This window comes from Eleutherodactylus coqui, chromosome 3 (genome assembly GCF_035609145.1).
Source record: "Eleutherodactylus coqui strain aEleCoq1 chromosome 3, aEleCoq1.hap1, whole genome shotgun sequence".
Lineage (NCBI taxonomy): Eukaryota > Metazoa > Chordata > Amphibia > Anura > Eleutherodactylidae > Eleutherodactylus > Eleutherodactylus coqui.
The window spans coordinates 292,078,690-292,098,125 of NC_089839.1; the positions used below are offsets into that span (position 1 = coordinate 292,078,690).

General features: G+C 42.7%; 1 protein-coding gene across 1 annotated transcript in view; it reads right to left on the bottom strand.

The window, feature by feature from the left end:
• The window catches only part of ROR1 (receptor tyrosine kinase like orphan receptor 1), a 238,570-nt gene that overhangs the window by 37,276 nt on the left and 181,858 nt on the right, over positions 1 to 19,436 (bottom strand). Inside the window, exons 3-4 of the mRNA XM_066597694.1 lie at positions 18,219 to 18,506; positions 18,089 to 18,119 (exon numbers count right to left, since the gene is read on the bottom strand). Of these exons, the coding sequence (XP_066453791.1) occupies positions 18,089 to 18,119; positions 18,219 to 18,506 (319 nt within the window). The remainder of the gene's footprint in view (positions 1 to 18,088; positions 18,120 to 18,218; positions 18,507 to 19,436) is intronic.

The following is a 19,436-nucleotide window of genomic DNA, read 5'->3' on the forward strand; positions in this document are numbered from 1 at the left end:
AGATATATTCTTGCGCATAGGGGGCAGTATTATAGTTGTTATATTATTGTACATAGGGAGCAGTATTCTAGTATATATATTCTTGTACATAGAGGGCAGTATTATAGTATATATATTCTTGTACATAGAGGGCAGTATTATAGTAGTTATATTCTTGTACATAGGAGGTAGTATTATAGTAGTTATATTCTTGTACATAGGGGCAGTATTATAGTAGCTATATTATTGTACTTAGGAGGCAGTATTATAGTCTATATATTCTTGTACAAAGGAAGCTGTATTATACTACTTAAGATTCTTGTATATAAGGCCTTAGTCAGACGGGCGTTTTTTGCCGCGATTTGCGGATCGCATGACGGATGCGCATCCGCAAATCGCGTGACCGGTGCGCTCAAGTCGCCCGCAAATCGCCCGAAAATCTGCTCCTAGCCGCGTTTCATTAGAAACGGTCCGGAGCTGTCCAGCGCATTGCATTCAATGGAGACGGCAATACAGCCGTCTCCATTGAAAGCAATGCGCTGCGGGCGAGCCCGGGATGAATTGTCGGTAAGGGCTTAAATATATAAGCCCTTACCTGCAATCCATCCTAAAATGTGTTAAAATAAAAAAAAATTGCATTCTCACCTTCTGCCTGCAGCTCCGGGCAGCCGTCCTGCAGTGGGTGTGAAGGGGGTGTGAGTCAGACCTGCCCCCTGATTGGCTCAGCGCTGAGCCAATCAGAGGCATGCCTCACTCACACCCATTCATGAATTCATGAATGGATGTGAGTCAGACCTGCCCCTGATTGGCTCAGCGCTGAGAGGCAGCAGTCACTCACCCATTCATGAATTCATGAATGGGTGTGTGAGTGAAACCGGCCTCTGATTGGTCAGGCTGTGACCAATCAGAGCAGATCATTCAGCAGGCGGGGATTTTAAAGCCCCGCCGGCTGAATAGTGCCGAGAAGCAGTTCAGGAGAACTGACAGCGGCCGCGGCTGGACTCCGGCTGCAGCGGAAAGGTGAGTATACAATTTTTTTTTATTTTAACACATTTTAGCATGAATTGCAGGGAAGGGTTTATATATTTAACCCCTTCCCGACAATTAACCCCGCGCACGCCGGCAGCCCATTGCTTTCAATGGAGCGGCTGTATTGCCGCTCCATTGAATTCAATGGGCAAACATCGTTCTTCTCTGCCACAGCTGTTACAGCTGTGGCAGAGAAGAATGATTTGTCTTCTATATGTTCTCAATGGGGTCGGCGCTGCTGCCGCCGGCCCCATTGAGCGCATATACAGAAGCGAACAGGAATCGCAGATCGCAGATAGGTGCGATCTGCGATTTTTTGTTCTATAATTTTTCGGACGAGCGCATAAAAAGCGCTCATGTGTCCGATACCATTGCAAAGCAATGGTTTTAAAAAATCGCCGGACGCATGCGCATGCGCAAATCGCGGCAAAAAACGCCCGTCTGACTAAGCCCTAAGGGTCAACATTATCATGTTTGTATCAACAGTGGCTAGAATTACTCTTTTAACTAACTATAACGCATTTTTAGGAGGCACTCTAGGGGGCACTGTTATAATAGAGGATCTGGACATCATCTATAAAAAATAAGGTTGTATCAGATTTGCAAATCGCATGGTCTTATTAGCTTAGGTGCTGCATTGGTTTTGGGCTTTACGTAACTGGCAATTTAAGTGTTAAAATATCAGATGCCAACTCATCAAATGCCCCTAAAACATAATTTTCTTATACTTTTTGCACTTGCTGTCTACAGACCACATGAAATTGCTGATAATTGCCTCTTAATTACACGGGGTCATTTTGCAGGAGTTGTACTGTAAATGGGGCTGTAAATTCTGTGTGTGGGGCTGGTCACATTAATGATCATATTAACCACAGGAGTCAATGAGAGCGCCATTTAAAGGGTAATTATTTATATCACCACAAATGGCCTAACCACAATTAATCACATCTCTTAAAAGTGGTTTTAGTTTTTCTTTCCCCATTTCTGGCCTCACATGCTGCTGGTAATAATAATGTAACTGCTCTTATTTACAGCCATTTATACGTATACTGTACTATAAAACTGGAGATATGTTATAGCCGTTAATATAATGTGTCGTATATCAGCTTCAGGCAGAAAACAGTTAAGTAAGAACTAATAAAGAGAACATGACACCACAAGTACAGCTCCTCTGGATGGGGGGCACTTATTTTCTATAAACTGCTTTAGGCTGCAATCATGCATGGGGCTTTTTATGCAGTTTTTTGAGCCAAAGCCAGAAGTGGAAGAAAAGTATGAATGAATACACTGATACGTCTCTCTTTTGTATCAAGTCCTGGCCTTACCTCAAAAAACTGCAACAAAAATTGCATTTGTGACACTGGCCTTATAGGGGGAATCACAGTGGCAAGTGATTGCAAATTAGGAGTACCCTCTACTGATCATGTCCTGCTGTTTATAGTCAATCACATGGCAATAAGTAACCCTATATATCATGTAATTAGTTAAAAAGTTGCACATGGCCTGTAGAGGGGACTTCTCTAGAGTATTCAAAAAGATCTAGAAAAACTTGAACAGTGGGCGGCGACTAACAAGGAGAAATGCCAAGTCCTACATCTGGGCAAGAAAAATGAAAAAAGCATATATAGAATGGGAGGAATTGAGCTAAGCAGCAGCACATGTGAAAAAGACTTGGGTATACTAATAGATCATAGACTGAACATGAGTAAACAATGTGATGCAGCAGCCAAAAAGGCAAACACAATTCTGGGATGTATTAAGAGAAGCATAGACTGTAGATCATTTGAGGTCATTACCCCCCCTCTACTCTTCCTTACTCAGACCTCATCTGGAATACTGTGTCCAGTTCTGCGCACCCCACTTTAAAAAAGACATAGACAAACTGGAGCAAGTTCAGAGAAGAGTTACCAAGATGGTGAGCGGTCTGCAAATCATGTCCTATGAAGAACGGTTAAAAGATCTGGGAATGTTTAGCTTGCAAAAAAGAAGACTAAGAGGAGACTTAATAGCTGTCTACAAATATCTGAAGGGCTGTCACAGTGCGGAGGGATCAGCCCTATTCTCATCTGCACAAGGAAAGACTAGAAGCAATGGGATGAAACTGAAAGGCGGAAGACACAGATTAGATATTAGAAAAAACTTTCTGACAGTGAGGGTGATCAATGAGTGGAACAGGTTACCACAGGAGGTGGTGAGTTCTCCTTCAATGGAAGTGTTCAAACAAAGGCTGGTCAAATATCTGTCTGGGATGATTTAGTAAATCCTGCACTGAGCAGGGGGTTGGATCAGATGACCCTGGAGGTCCCTTCCAACTCTACCAGTCTAAGATTCTATGAGAAGGTAAGATTTCCAATCTCCCCTACTTGAATATTTGCAGAATGCAGAAATTGACAGACCAATGACTGGACTATGACCAGCAGAACAGTGAGTGCAGCTCTGGAGTATAATACAGGATGTAATCAGGATCCGTACAGGAATAGTAATGTATGTACACAGTGACTCCACCAGCAGAATAGTGAGTGCAGCTCTGGAGTATAATACAGGTTGCAACTCAGGATCAGTACAGGATAAGTAATGTATGTACACAGTGACTCCACCAGCAGAATAGTGAGTGCAGCTCTGGAGTATAATACAGGATGTAACTCAGGATCAGTACAGAATAAGCAATGTATGTACACAGTGACCCCACCAGCAGAATAGTGAGTGCAGCTCTGGAGTATACCACAGGATGTAACTCAGGATCAGTACAGGAATAGTAATGTATGTACACAGTGACTCCACCAGCAGAATAGTGAGTGCAGCTCTGGAGTATAATACAGGTTGCAACTCAGGATCAGTACAGAATAAGTAATGTATGTACACCGTGACTCCACCAGCTGAATAGTGAGTGCATCTCTGCCGTATAACGTAGTATAATGCCACCTAACTATTGCTTAAACAGTAGGGACCGTCATTCAAGTGAATGGCGCTCCGAAATATAACACAATCTGTAACGTAGGATCAAGAAACAAGATAAGTAATATAATACTTTAAGGTGCTTTCAGACATATTATCGTTCAATGTCCCCATTTAAAATCCTTCCGTTACTAATACCATCTTAAGTCCATTTATCTTAGCTGCATCATTATGTAGATTGCATTGCATAGAATTCCCTTCCATTGATCCATAGTGTGTAAGCGGTTTTGAACAAAACACAACTGACCCTCTGTAGCAGTCTCAGTCCCAGGTGACGTTGCAAGGGTTAAATGACTGTCCTAACATGTTTACAGCAATGGCTGCTGCGCTGAGGAGAGTTAGCACAGCGCTGCAGCCACTGGTCAATTAGAGGCCGGCCCACATCTGGAATTCATCTTGAGTCTCATTTTTAAAGAGCTGCCGCACGATTGCTGCTTTCCCAATGACAAGTGAATGAGTGTGCGGGAGAACTTCACATCTCATTGATTATAACTTATTAAACACACAGCTCTAACTGCTTTTCCCAGAATGCTTCATTAACCCAACCTGAGCAGAACTCCCCCCCCCCCCCTCCGCCCAAAAAACCGTATATTTCAACTGGAAAATGATTGAGGTTTATGAACTCTAAAGGACACAGCAGACCGGGTCCATTCTGTGTGTGATTTACATTGAGAAGCCGGTTAATAATCACCATTGGGGCTTTTTAATTCCTATGTCAGAATTATATATTAAAGGCAAATCTGCCCGCGCTGCACTAATTATGCAATAATATATCATTTATCGGCCATTATTCCACCCCACAGCTGCATTCACACTGCATGATCACAGCCCTCATTTGCAGAATTTGTGGCTTCTTAAAGGGATACTAAAACAATACTTAACACGATCTCTTCTTCTTCATTGATCCATGCCAAAGGGCAAAAATGAGTTAAATCAGTCTTCTATATTTTTACCCTGGAGGCATAGATTTTGTTTATATCGCAACAGCTAATACACAATAGGTTTGGTAACTGTAGATCAGTCTGCTTTTCTGTGGCTGAGAGGCAGCTTACTGTTACAGCTACCTCCCTCCACGACTCTGTCTACAATGGGGACCAAACAAGACTTAGCACTACTCCTTTAGCCTAAGTCCCACCCCACTAAACATGGAGGAAGCAGGAGGTAAAGGGCTCAATTTGTTCTGTCAGTTCTTTTTATATGACTCTTTGTTTTATCATGTCTAGATTGTGTCATTTTAACAATAATGTTGGTGTCCTCACCTACCATCTATGTAGAGCATGTGCATGTCCCCTTTAAGTGCTATGTATATTATTGCTGACTTCATATATGTTCTTGCTAGAATCTTCACAGACATCACATGACTTTTTTTTCTCTCTAACTTTTCTGCAGTGGATTAACAGTACCAGAGCTTCCCATTGATTGGCTGATGGGTTGGATATAAAGGGAGGCCTTGAGAGACTCAGCAGTTTTGCAGAGAACCTTGTGAGGAGTGAGCTGTCCCAGTGCTACTGGAAAACTGGGTTTTCATGTACCAGAGAGAGAGAGAGTGTAACTCAGATTTTTGGAGTGTTGCTACCCAATGCAAAGGCTGGAGGGAGGTCTGCTAATCATCCAAAGAAACGTCAGCTGCAATTACCAAACACAATTGCTAAGCCATCACCATGAGAGAGACCACCAGTGAGAGCAGATAGACTGACATCCAGTATCCAGATATTCACGTTTCGGTGGTGTGTAATCATGAGTACTGTCACCGAGTCTTATCATCAGTAAAATAGCGTATTTTGACTACCTCACTGTACAACCTCCCCAAAGGTCCTGTGCTGATTATTTTGTTCAGGGGACAGTGACTGCATATTTCAGTTAGCAAATTTTGGCATTTGGTTAACTGAAGTTCCTGCAAGACTAATTTACTTCGGAGGAGACTCCTTTTCTAAATCAGTATCTGTAGAGCTATTTACCCCTGTCCAGGCTAAACTGCTTATTGTCTGCGATATTTATAGGGTATGGACTTATAGCATTAATTGAACATTAGTAAACTGTCTGCAGTGTATCTACATGGGCTGTAGACCCAACAATAAATCTCTAGTGGGGGGGGGGGGGGGGTATTATTTCTTCTTGTAGAGACAGTCAGCTGGCATAGGAAGTCCTACAGGCTCCCTGGGGAAAGGTATATAAATTAGCTCTCCTCCAAAAGGGAGAAAACGGTCTCTCTAGTGCCACCTAGAAGGTAGCTACCCTGTAAGTCAACGTCCAACCCATTAAAGAGCTTTGAAACATGACTATGGAGGAGACCAAAAGGAGGAGACTCTCTAAACAGCTGTTTCCGACTGCTTGCGCCTCGTCAGGGCAGAGGGCTGAGTGAGAAGTCTTTGACCTGTTTTTTGGTTACTGTTTCTCTTTGCAGAGACCACCAGGGAGTCTTATAAGTAGTTCTCCATGGGAAATAGGTATAATGAAGACACAGTAAAGAGCAGGCCGCTCTGTGGTGTAGATGTTCTCCTATCTCCTGGGTGTAATAATTTATGCATCGTGTAACATATGTAGATGTTAGTTTCTTTAGTCCTTATTCTTTGTGTCTCTGGGATATTGGTGCAAATCCAAATGCTGATCCTTAAATGAGCTCCTGGAGATGGGTTTATCTCAAGAGTTTTCCCTGTCCTGCTCTATGTCTCTCCAGCTTTGAATCAAATTACTGGACGTTTTTTTTTTTCATCCCGCATGGTGGATGAAGAAGATTGCTGGAATTCCTCACTATGTTGCACGGACAAAAGAAGTTACTGCTGAACAGAAAGCCATTACGCAGGTTTCTTCTCTGGTATGTACAAGGTTATTGTAAGCCAAGGCAAAGAAAAGCATTCAGAGGGACCTGTTACTGGGAAAGGGGTGTTAGAAACGTCATCCCATTAGACAGACCCTGTAGCTGCGATGGGTTCCAAGGAGATTTATCCTGCTCCATTTCTTCATGGATGGTAAAACCCCTATAGAGCTTCCATTGATCTCCATGGAGGAGACAGGTCCAGTATACTAAGGTCCAAAGTGGTGGGCAAATAAAGACCGGGTCTTGCTGTATGTTGGGCTGTGCTGACATGAGCTGGCACAAGGATAAAGCCTTGTTTTCGTTATTTGCAATGGTTTCCTTATCAAACATCCTATGTACATCAGAGCTCATCATCAAAGGCATTCTCCAAGACTACAATATGAGATTGAAGATCTCTGGGGGTCTATCTTTCAGCACCCTCGCCAATGAGCTGATTGAAGGGACCACAGCTCTAGAAGTTTAGTCCTAGAGAGGAACTAAGCTATTGTAGAGGGGGAGTGGTAGGCCAGGAGTTCGAATTTGTAATGCTTTGTTCAACACAATGTGCTTTACCTGCAAACGTATAGCAATTTTATAAAAAATAATGTATGTCACTTTAAATCAGCGAATGGCCCAAGTCATGTTGGTGCGATATGCAGAAGGTCATGCCCGAGGTCAGGATAGCAAGTATAAAAAAGAGTGGGGAAAAGAGGTGGTTCTGCCACAATAGGAAACTAAAAGCTGGGACTGCTATGAGAAGCATGGGGGGAATAAATTGGAAAAAAAGCCTAGTCAACACCTGGTATCTGGGCAAACAGGTCTGGACCCTGCTTACTTCTCCAAGGGTGACAGGTTACCACTGCAATGGTTTGGGGTAGTTCTAATAAACGTTTTGCAGATGCAGCACTCTTGAGAAGTTATTTTGTGCCAAGCCAGGTGATCTCCTGTGGTCAAGCTTACTACTGACAGCATGTTCCAGTTGTGGTGGAGGTTTAGCGCCTGAGTCACTGCCTGGATGAGCTGACTGCTGAAGGCTTTGCAGCCACCTCAGAGGAACCCGCCTTGTCGGTGGCTTCCAACGTAGCCCATGTGCCTATCCTGGACTAGGAATCTGCTCCATCCTGCCTGCCCTGATCCTCCACTACTCTCAGCTACTGTGCCTGGCAAATCAGTTGAGATTCAAACCGCCACTGATCTGATACTGATCTGATACCGGTTGCCTCTTTTAAGGATATACCATCAATTCTGTAGTTGCTGTCTATCTTGGTTCCTTTTTCTAGGTAGAAGTGGACTATTATCCATCAAAGTGGCCATGGACATCAACGGGGAGTAGATGATTAGCATACATTGAATGTCGGAACATCTATGTTGTATTAAAGGGATATTCTGGGTATTTATTATTGATGACTTACCCTCAAGATAAATCATCAAAAGTTGATGTGTGGGGTTCTGTCACTCAGGATCCTCCCTGATTAGGTGATCCTGCAGGCACATGTCACTGCAATGTAGCCAGATGTTCACATCGGTGGTCAGAGCCCAAAGCTAGAAGTGTAAAAAAAGGCATCACTCCCATTGAAATCGATGGGAGTGATGTCTTCTATTACACTTCTGGCTCTGCCTGCAATGAGGAGCCCGAAGTGTAATAGAAAGCATCGCTCCCATTGATTGCAATGGAGTGAAGCACTCTATTACACTTCATCTCTGACTACTGCTGCATACGTTCAGCCCTGCTGCACTGACAGCGGCCGTGAGATTAGTTAATGGGCGGGGACCCTTACCAATCAACTTTTAAATACCCAGAATAGTCCTTTAATTCTAGGCTGTGCTACTATTGAGATGGAACCCTAGATATACAACAGACATCCCTATAGAGGTCAAATAAGGGAGATGGAATAAATCCTCCACAGTGCCACCTATTGAAAGGCAGCATTCCTTCGAGTCAAAGTGGGACTTTTTATACAAGTCTTGTTACAATGACTGGGAATCAAAAGCAAAGCCAGACTCCATGTACATACAGCTGTTTCCAGGTTATTGCCCATCATCAGTGTACAGTAGGAGTCTGGCGTTTGCTAGTGAGAGTCCTGGGACAGGGGTCAGAAACGCTCTTTTCTCCTTAGGGAGAGCAACTATATACTATAAACTAAGTGAGGAGACTCAAATGGCCACGCACGCTCCTCTGGGTAATATGCAAATAAGGGAGATGGAATAAATCCTCCACAGTGCCACCTATTGAAAGGCAGCATTCCTTCAAGTCAAAGTGGGACTTTTTATACAAGTCTTGTTACAATGACTGGGAATCAAAAGCAAAGCCAGACTCCATGTACATACAGCTGTTTCCAGGTTATTGCCCATATATGCAAATTACCCAGAGGAGCGTGCGTGGCCATTTGAGTCTCCTCACTTAGTTTATGGTATATAGTTGCTCTCCCTAAGGACAAAAGAGCGTTTCTGACCCCTGTCCCAGGCCTCTCACTAGCAAAAGCCAGACTCCTACTGTACACTGATGATGGGCAATAACCCGGAAACAGCTGTATGTACATGGAGTCTGGCTTTGCTTTTGATTCCCAGTCATTGTAAGAAGACTTGTATAAAAAGTCCCACTTTGGCTTGAAGGAATGCTGCCTTTCAATAGGTGGCACTGTGGAGGATTTATTCCATCTCCCTTATTTGCATATTACCCAGAGGAGCGTGCGTGGCCATTTGAGTCTCCTCACTTAGTTTATAGTTGATCTCCCTAAGGAGAAAAGAGCGTTTCTGACCCCTATAGAGGTCAATGAACTACTCAACGGGAGAAGGCTGTCTAGTCCGGATTGGGAAACAGGACAAAGCAGAGGAGTCAAACCTTTTGTTATAGCATGTATGTATGGATGTAGTGTCGGGTTTAGAAGAACCCACTTCAAAAATACCCTGGAATGTAGAACAGCAAATGAAGAGTGAAGAGTGTTTCTCTTTCTGGAAGACCAAGCATGTCTATGCCATACGGATACAAGTTCTGTTGGGAAATCGAAAACAAGGCGCTTTTTACAAAGGCCGAAAAATCGTTCAGATTTCAACATCCAAGTGGAATCTGAATGCTTCGTTCAGTGTAACTGCATGCACCGACTAGCCGACGAACAAGAATTCATTCGCTTCTCGTTCGCCGTTCAGTTTCTGCATGCAGAAAAGGGCCTTTACTTCCAGGTGTTCCAAGAGATTACAGCCATTTGTTCGGGGTCCCAGCTTATTTTCAGGGAACCCTTCTAAGGAGAATGATTGCAAAACATAAATCACCGATGCCCCAGGGGCCAAACAACGACTTTCATTCTCAATAGGGAGGCAATGACTCATAGATGAGCATGTAATGTGGTTCAATGTAAATACGAGCATATACACGAGAATGATTTTGTACGACCACAGACAAAACCACATCCCTCCTCTTGTTAACAAGATCAATAAAACCAACACGGTTTAAATACCATTTATACAGAACGTAATGGAGGGGACTGGATTAAGTGCGTTCCGTACTAAGCCCCAGTCCTCTGTATGGTTTTAATTATAGGAGTATATTATGTAACACCTCGTAATTGCCTTTTTGTTGGACCTCAAATGAAATAAAAATTTAAAAAAACGTGATGGGACAATTGGTTACTTTACCATTTCCAATTATTATAGCCTTAGAGGGTGAATTATATTGTCATGGCCTTTAAGGGTTCTTTAAATGCTTTATAATGGTGCAGTGGAAAGTATATTGGGCTAGAAGAGATTTATGACCCCATTTAATGTTTTTATTAGGTCAGATAAACACGTTCCCCAGGCTGTGGGTATGTGGAAACAGACTAATACAAAGGTCCTTGCGCTGTGATTGACAGTCCCCACAACAATGGCTTGCATTGTCACACCAGAACGTTCATTGTTCTCCTTGGTCCCCTATTATGTTTCGCAGTGCCCAGGTGGTCCTAGAAGCACAAACACCATCCTGATTAATGACATCTGAAAGTAGCAGAAATTTTCCAAAACGCTAATCCTAAAGGGAAGAGAAGGGAATAGAAATGTGTCCGCCGGAAGGTCACACTGAGACTATAGTAAATCTTATGCAATAAAAATATTTTTGACATTTTTTTTGAATTTCTTCGTTTTTCATCCAGGAACTATAATGTTTAAAGTACATGATGGATATTGTTAAAATATGCCGCCTCTTGCTGATTGGTGGGACCCCATCTGCTGGGAACTCCCACTGATCAAGAGGACAAAGGGCCAAGGTACCCTTGGCTCCTATACAAAATCTTTGAACTGTGTACTATCCTGCCAAAAGTATTTGGACCCCCCAATCAGTAGAATGGATTGTGTCTTAATAGCATGTCACATGTCCTAAACGCTATCTTTTCTCCTTAGGGAGAGCAACTATAAACTAAGTAAGGAGACTCAAATGGCCATGCACGCTCCTCTGGGTGATATGCAAATAAGGGAGATGGAATAAATCCTCCACATTGCCACCTAGTGAAAGGCAGCATTCCTTCAAGCCAAAGTCAGACTTTTTATACAAGCCTTGTTACAATGACTGGGAATTACAAGCAAAGCCAGACTCCATGTACAGCTGTACATGAACCCTGAAACAGCTGTATGTACATGGAGTCTGGCTTTGCTTGTAATTCCCGGTCATTGTAACAAGGCTTGTATAAAAAGTCTGACTTTGGCTTGAAGGAATGCTGCCTTTCACTAGGTGGCACTGTGGAGGATTTATTCCATCTCCCTTACTTGCATATTACCCAGAGGAGCGTGCATGGCCATTTGAGTCTCCTTACTTAGTTTATAGTTGCTCTCCCTAAGGAGAAAAGATAGCGTTTTTGACACATGTCCTAAGGCATGCTACATAGGGTGCAGACCCTTGGAGGGGTCAGCCAAAGTTTGTGACAGGAATTGCTGTAAAAAAGGTCGAAAAGCAGAACTGTATCAATTTTTTTCCATCCTGGGGCAATGGGAATAAAAGTATGGTGTAGTTACCCATGGCAAGCAATAAAAATGTGATCGTTTTTTTAATCTAGAATTAAAAATGCTCTTTTAAAGGGGTGTCCCATCTTGGGTTTTCACCTCCAGTGTCATCATGAAATTATCCACTAAATAGTAAGGGTGGAAGCACTTCATTCTAGAAATCAAGATGTGGTGAAACATGCCCGAAGCCACACTATAATAAAGCAACAGTAAACAGCACTCCTTTATGAATGTTTGTGGGAAAAGATGCCAGTCAATGCGACCCGGTCCAGAAAAACTTTTCGTCGTTCCAAAGAACATTCTTCCATTGCTCAACTCTCACCACTGTAGACGGGCTGATGCATCTTCTTTGAGAGAATTTGCCAGATGTTTGCAGGATGAATGGAGGGAAATACCAGCTGAAGTGTATCTGACATTGATAAAAAGTATTCCACGGCGAGTATCTGATGTCATCAAGGCCAAAAAATCCCCAGTAAGTATTAATATATGCAAATAAATACTACTTTTGATTCTTGCTCAGGCGTCCAATTACTTTTGGTAGGGTAGTGTATACTGATGGACTGGGCGGGGTATAGTGTATATACATAAATGTGTCTGGATGGCATGTGTAGAATGCACGTATATGTCACAAAGACTGAAAAATACTCGATTATGTTCTGTTCAGAGTCTTTTACATTTCCGTGTTTCTTCCAGTTCTTATAAAACTTGCTGGCGCCTTTACGCAATGGGTGGGTCTTGGAAAAATCGCTTTTTATGTGAACATGGATGAGCTGAGAGCCATCTGGCTGATTATTAAAGGAAGTCTGTCAGCTAATTTTTGCCTATTAAACTTAATATACCGACGCATGAGCCACTGAATGATGATTGAAACTGTACAATGTGACTCCCATCTATAGATAAAGCTGCAGAAAGGCTTTCCATGCCGTATGTTAATTAGCCTGATGGGCGGTTCAAATCTGTCAGTGGGCGGGCTTTCTCCCTCCTTCTTATGCTAGCAACGGCCCCCTTGTATGTTGATGGACATCTCCGCCACATTTAGGGATGAGGCGCATGCGCTGTGACTCCTCAGCAGGAGTGACGTCCCATGCATGCGCCATCCTCAGTGCAGTGCAGGCACGCCGTACGTGGAACGCATGATGTCTCCATCAACACAAACATAGTAGACGTAGCTTTAAGGGGTTGTACCACAATCCAATATTCTTGTCAAAACCCAATACCTTCCTTGCCTCATTAGGCAGAATACCATATGCATAATTTAGCTTGCTATGTGCCTCCCTTCTATGTACTTAGACTATTACTCCTGGTGGTGAAGGTCCTTTTGCTCGGTCACATGACTAAAGTTTCCAAAAGCACATGTATCACCTCCTGGCTGCTGGCATCTCCCATCTCTGTGCATTTACCAGTAACACTACTCTGCCTGTGCACTGAAAGGGTTAATTGGAGCAGAATAAGGGAGGTCTTACGCCTGCGCCAGGGGTTCCGATTTCCAGCTCTGTTCAGGGAGCAAGAAAGGAGAATGCGTGTGGCCAAATGGCTCCGTCTCTGGATGGAACTCAACAGCGCCGAATGGACCCCACTGACTATAATGGAGTCTGTTTGGTTTCTGCTCAGCTGCCCAGCTTTTGGGCAAAAGAAAAAGTGCTGCATGCAGGGGTTTTGCTTCCCTTATTTTCATCCGGACCTGCAACAGATCCTCCGACCGAGGTTCCAACGCAGATGTGAAACCAGACTAACCCTTTGTCGTACCCCTGAGCTTTTTTTAAAATACAGTTTGAAGAGGGAAGGAAGCTGGATATCTGCAAAACGTATCTGTTACAGCTGTGATAAGACCGTACAGACTATACCTATACCTTTGCATATGAAATGGTTAACCTTTGTCAGAGGCAGGGGAGCTGAGCTTACTGAATGCAGGGCAGAGAGAGCAGAGACACAGCCTGCTCGGCACATGTTCACACTATTTGCTAAAGATATGGCCTGAGCAATTACATAGAAGTGAAGGATGAACTGAGCATGCTCGACCAGAGTTAAGAACTACTGGAGGTTGTGTCCAGGAGCAACCAAAGTTTAACAGAGAGTGAGGATATAATATTTTGGGTGGGGTGGCGCTGAGGAGTCTGGACTGGTACATTTTCTAAAAATGGGTCTTTTTGCAAAGATTAATGATTTTAAATAAAGAACACACTGAGCTGCCTATTTGATTTTACAAATACCCCTAGATAAGCTGGGGGCTTGGGTAGAAGAATGGCAAATGAAATTCAATATTGATAAATGTAAGGTTCTGCACATGGGCAGGAGAAACGGATGTCCCCAATATACACTAAATGGGGTACTGATAGGAAAAAGTGATATGGAAAAAGATCTAGGGGTACTAGTGGACTGCAGACTTAACTGGAGCAACCAATGTCAGTCAGCTGCTGCTAAAGCAAGTAAAGTCTTGGGGTGCATTTAAAGAGGTATAGGGCCGAGGGACGAGAACATTATCCTTCTACTATATAAGGCACTTGTCAGGCCTCACATGGAATACTGCGCACAGTTCTGGACACCGGAGCTCAGGAAAGATGTTACAGTGCTTGAGGGGGTTCAAAGAAGGGCAACTAAATTAATAAACGTAATGGGAAGACTGGAATACCCAGAGAAGCATCAAAATTAGGATTATTTACCCTGGAAAAAAGACAGTTAAGGGGCGATCAAATGACTATGTATAAATATATTAGGGGACAATACAAGGATCTCTCCCATGATCTGTTTATACCCAGGACTGCAACAGGCATCCTCAATGTCTAGAGGAAAGAAGGTTGAATCAAAAACACAGAAGGGGGTTCTTTACTGGAAGAGCAGTGAGACTGTGGAACTCTCTGCCTGAGGACGTGGTGAAGGTAAAATCAATGGAGGAGTTTAAGAGGGGACTAGGTGTCTTTTTGGAGCGTTCCAACATTACAGGATATACACATTAAATAACCAGAAGGGTTGTTGATCTCAAATGTTGATCCAGGGATTACTCTAGCTGCCATTATGCAGTCAGGACGGTTTTATTTTCCACCAGAATGAGGGTTACTTGGCTTCTGCCCACTGGGGTTTTTTTTGCCTTCCTCTGGATCAACAAGGGAGAGGGTGGGTGGAGATAGGCTGAACTGGAGGGACATTTGTCTTTTTTCAGCCTAGCATACTATATTCCTTTAAAGCTTCTAGTGGTAAACTCTGTACCAGGGGTCCCAACCATCTTTATAATAGTGTTAGCACCACCAGATGTGACTGCATCCCCTATAGAGTCACCACTGAATAATAATAGTAGCTCCAAAGGGGATAATAAATAGTAATACCACTGAGCTGCTGACATCTGAGACAAGATATGTAAAAGACTTCATCTGATCCCATTAAGATGCTTTTTTAGGTTGTATTAGCAGGAGGCCAAATATAGTAATTAAGCCTCATACGGCTTGAAATGAAAACCAGTCAGAAATGATTTTCCGTCGCTGTTATTAATTATCTCCCAACTATTTGTTCATCCACATCAGAAGAGTCTCAGTTATGTCCCCCACACCCCCCACGCATGACTAAGCACAGACAAATTGTGATGAAACAGACTGAAGCCGCAGCCAAAAAAAAGCAGCTCGGATGTTCTCAGAATAAACAAGCAAAAAAACAATTATTGTCACAAGAGTCAAATAATAGAACTAAGGTCATAATAATGTAATAAACTAACCAGGGCCTTAATGGGATTCATAAAGTTTAATCACCGTGTAATGAAAAGTTCTGAAACTTTTTAATTATACTTTTTATTTTTATTTCAGTTGTTCTATATTTTCACCGTTTCTATCTGCTTGCTGTCATTGAATGGAAGCCTTCTCTTCTAGGGCAGCTGGCCACTTGTATCAGTTGGACATGCTCAGGACAGGTCTTTAGACTGCAAACAAACATTCATTCACCTTTTCACTGACAGCAAGCAAACCATGAAATCACTTAGGAATTGAAAAACAAAATAAGGGCTAGTTCGCACTGGCACTATGGATTCTATGTTCCTGCTGCATTATGGGAGCGGGAAAACAGAACCCAGTGATGGGACATAACCGTCATATGATAGAAAGAATGGCACCGAATGGACCCCATTGACTATAATTGGGTCAGTTTGGTCTCCAGCTTCTAGCATTGTATAGGATGAAATAACTCAGCATGCCTGCACTATTTTGTCCTATTTTTTAATGGGATTCAGCCATGGAAGAACTTCCGACATTGATGTGAAAAAGCCCTAAATTAAAAAGTTGCAGAACTAAAAAAAGAAATCCCGAATATATTGAGGTCTCTTCGCAGATTGATGACATAGATAGAAATTAAAGGGGTTTTACAGACAAATTCTATTGATAACCTATCCTTAGGATAGGTCATCAGTAGTTAATCACTGGTGACCCGCCTCTCAAGATCCCCGGTGATCGTCTGATGACCCAGCCCGCTGTCAGTGTAGCGAGGCCAGATGTCGTCATTGGAGTCACAGACAGAAGTGTCATAGAGGGCTTCACTTACACTGAAATCACTGGAAGCTGAAGCCTCCTATTACAGCACTTCCATCTCCAACAAGGGGGTCGGACATGTAAGGTAATAGAAGGCAGCACTCCGATTCAATTAGAGTGAAGCGCTTTATGATGCTTTTGCCTCCAACATGATGACGGTGTCTGCCCCTACTACACGGACAGCGGGCTTAGTGATCAGCTGATTGCCAGGGATCTCAAATGGCAGGTTCCCAATGATTAACTATTGATGACCTACCGTGAGGACAGTTCATCAATAGAATTTGCCCACAAAACCCCTTTAAGTATATGTAGCATTCAGTAGTTTAGAACCCGCAGCTCTCCATCTGTTCTAAGACTACTACTTCCTGTAGACCTCAAAGCTTCGGGTTGAAGGACCAAGGAAGCGCATTCTAGAGCTCAGGTGCAGCACAAGAGAAGTCTCTTACAGTGTTTTTAGACATGATGACCTGTCAGGCTCAGATCGTCCCAGTGATGATCATTCTAGTGCTTTTACACAGAACTGATCATCGCTAGTGAATATTGGTGGGGTGGGCCAGGGATCATTATGGCCCGCCTGTTTCCATGGACAGTAAACAGGTAGTTCTTCATAGATGAACGACGGCCTGTTTACACGGGACGATCATCCTTCAGTTTTTACGCCTGCAGAAACTGAACTAATTTATCTTTCGTCGTTTAGTCGGTGTTGGCATTTACCCTGAATGATATATCAGCCTATGTAAAAGGGTCCTTAGACATTGTATTTCTGACCATGATAGAACATGCTGGAGGTTGTAATTTTAGCTCATAGTTTGGAATAAAGTTAATACGACTACAACTGAGTGCTTGTCTTGAACCCAACAGAAATTTTTAGGTTCCTAATGGTTAAATGGAATTTTAGAAATTCCGAGAAGTGATTTATGAAAGGTCTGTAATGAGCTATTAGGGGCATTATGCCCTGACACTCGGGTAGAATGTCTTTTATGTCTTGTATATGTCAGTTTTAGCACTCTGGGCATCACTAGGAAACATAAAATCTAAAACATACATCCATATTTGTCAAAAGCAAAATCGTACCCCTGTAGTGCCAGGGAAATTGGCAGGATATTAAAGGGAAAAAAGGTTGCAGCGTCGGCCATTGGAGGCAGCGAGTTTGGCAGCTTTCAGCAACCACTTCAGGGATAGCTTTTTCATTATACTGAGAAAGAGGGGAACGAGAGGGCAATGAAAAAGTACAAAGGGGAACTAGCTATGAAACAGTAGGCTGGGGGTGGAGGAGTAATGGGGAATAACCATATAGGGGCACACTGGCCCAAAGTGCCCTGCTGGCACACTGTACTGCAGCAATATGAAGCAGTGATAAAGAAATGTTTTTAGAAATGCAAAGCCACATTCAAAGTAGCTTTATTGTACCCATTCTGCTTGGTGGTGTCTCAAGGAGTGGGTGGATACTTGAGAACATCCATCTGGAGTTAGCTGTGGTGCCCCTAAGGTGTGGGCAGTGGTTAGGGGCAATTAAACGAGGTGGACAGGTCGATGGCCAGGTCTAAGGACTCCTCCATCTTATGTGTGTTGGGATGAATGATTGTGCTTAATTTTTTTTAGTATGTTCTTATGTTTTCATCTGAAGTTTTTTTTAAATAAAATAGCAGCTATGCCCAAATTTCTCCAACCCTTTAAGTCTGTGTCTTTTATTAAAGAGGAGTCACCAGAGGGGAAGACCCGAGGGAATGGTTAATTGGGGTTGGAATAGTTAGTGTCCCTTTGGGTTAAACTGTGGAATAGGTTGTCCAAAGCGGTGGTTTCTTAAATTGGATACTATGTAGCAATTCTAAAATTTAAAGAGCATATTACTTACACTGAACCAGGGCTTGCAGTAGGAGGGGGACCTGGAAATAGAATTATAAGGAGTTAAACCAAACCAAATTGTCATTACATGAGTGTGTAAGCACTTAACAAAATGGTCATTTTTCTTTTCAAAAACTCACCAAATTTGACATACAGGACCCCGGTGGTGGAGACAGTTTTCCTCCCATTCGTAGCCACACACTGAAAATATCCAGTGTCGGTTGTCTCCAAATTTCGAATCCGCAGCCTGGAGCCATAATTGGTGGCACGGAAGGATATCCTGCGGGGTTCTTGCACGACAGGAGCATCATTTTTTAACCACCGTATAGTAGGGGAAGGGTTCCCCGACACCCTACAGTGCATCTCTGCCGTCTGGCCCAGCGACATTGTTATATTATTCATCGGTTCATCAAGTTTCAAATAAATATCTATCAAGAAAAAAGAGGAGATAAATTAATACAAAACGTTGCAAAAAGTTACATATATTGAGACTTATCTGACTGTTAATTGAATCCTATTACATTTGTTATGCATACTTATCAAAAATTTTAAAGGTTATTCACATTTGGGCACTATTTTACACTTTATATACACAGATATAATCTACATAAAAAGTTAAGATTATTTGTAAATATAATGCATTAACTATTTAGTATTGATCCCGAGTTATATCTTGTATTATATTCCAGAGCTGCACTCACTATTCTGCTGGTGGAGTCACTGTGTACATACATTACTTATCCTGTACTGCTCCTGAGTTATATCCTGTATTATATTCCAGAGCTGCACTCACTATTCCGCTGCTGGAGTCACCGTGTACATACATTACTTATCCTGTACTGATCCTGAGTTACATCCTGTATTATCCTCAAGAGCTGTACTCACTATTCTGTTGGTGGAGTCACTGTGTACATACATTACTTATCCTGTACTGATCCTGAGTTACATCCTGTATCATACTCCAGAGCTGTACTCACTATTCTGCTGGTGGAGTCACTGTGTACATACATTACTTATCCTGTACTGATCCTGAGTTACATCCTGTATTATACTCCAGAGCTGTACTCACTATTCCGCTGGTGGAGTCACTGTGTACATACATTACTTATCCTGTACTGATCCCGAGTTACATCCTATATTATACTCCAGAGCTGCACTCACTATTCTGCTGGTGGAGTCACTGTGTATATACATTACTTATCCTGTACTGATCCTGAGTTACATCTTGTATTATACTCCACAGCTGCACTCCCTATTCTGCTGTTGGAGTCACTGTGTACATACATTACTTATCCTGTACTGATCCTGAGTTACATCCTGTATTATACTCCAGAGCTGCACTCACTATTCTGCTGGTG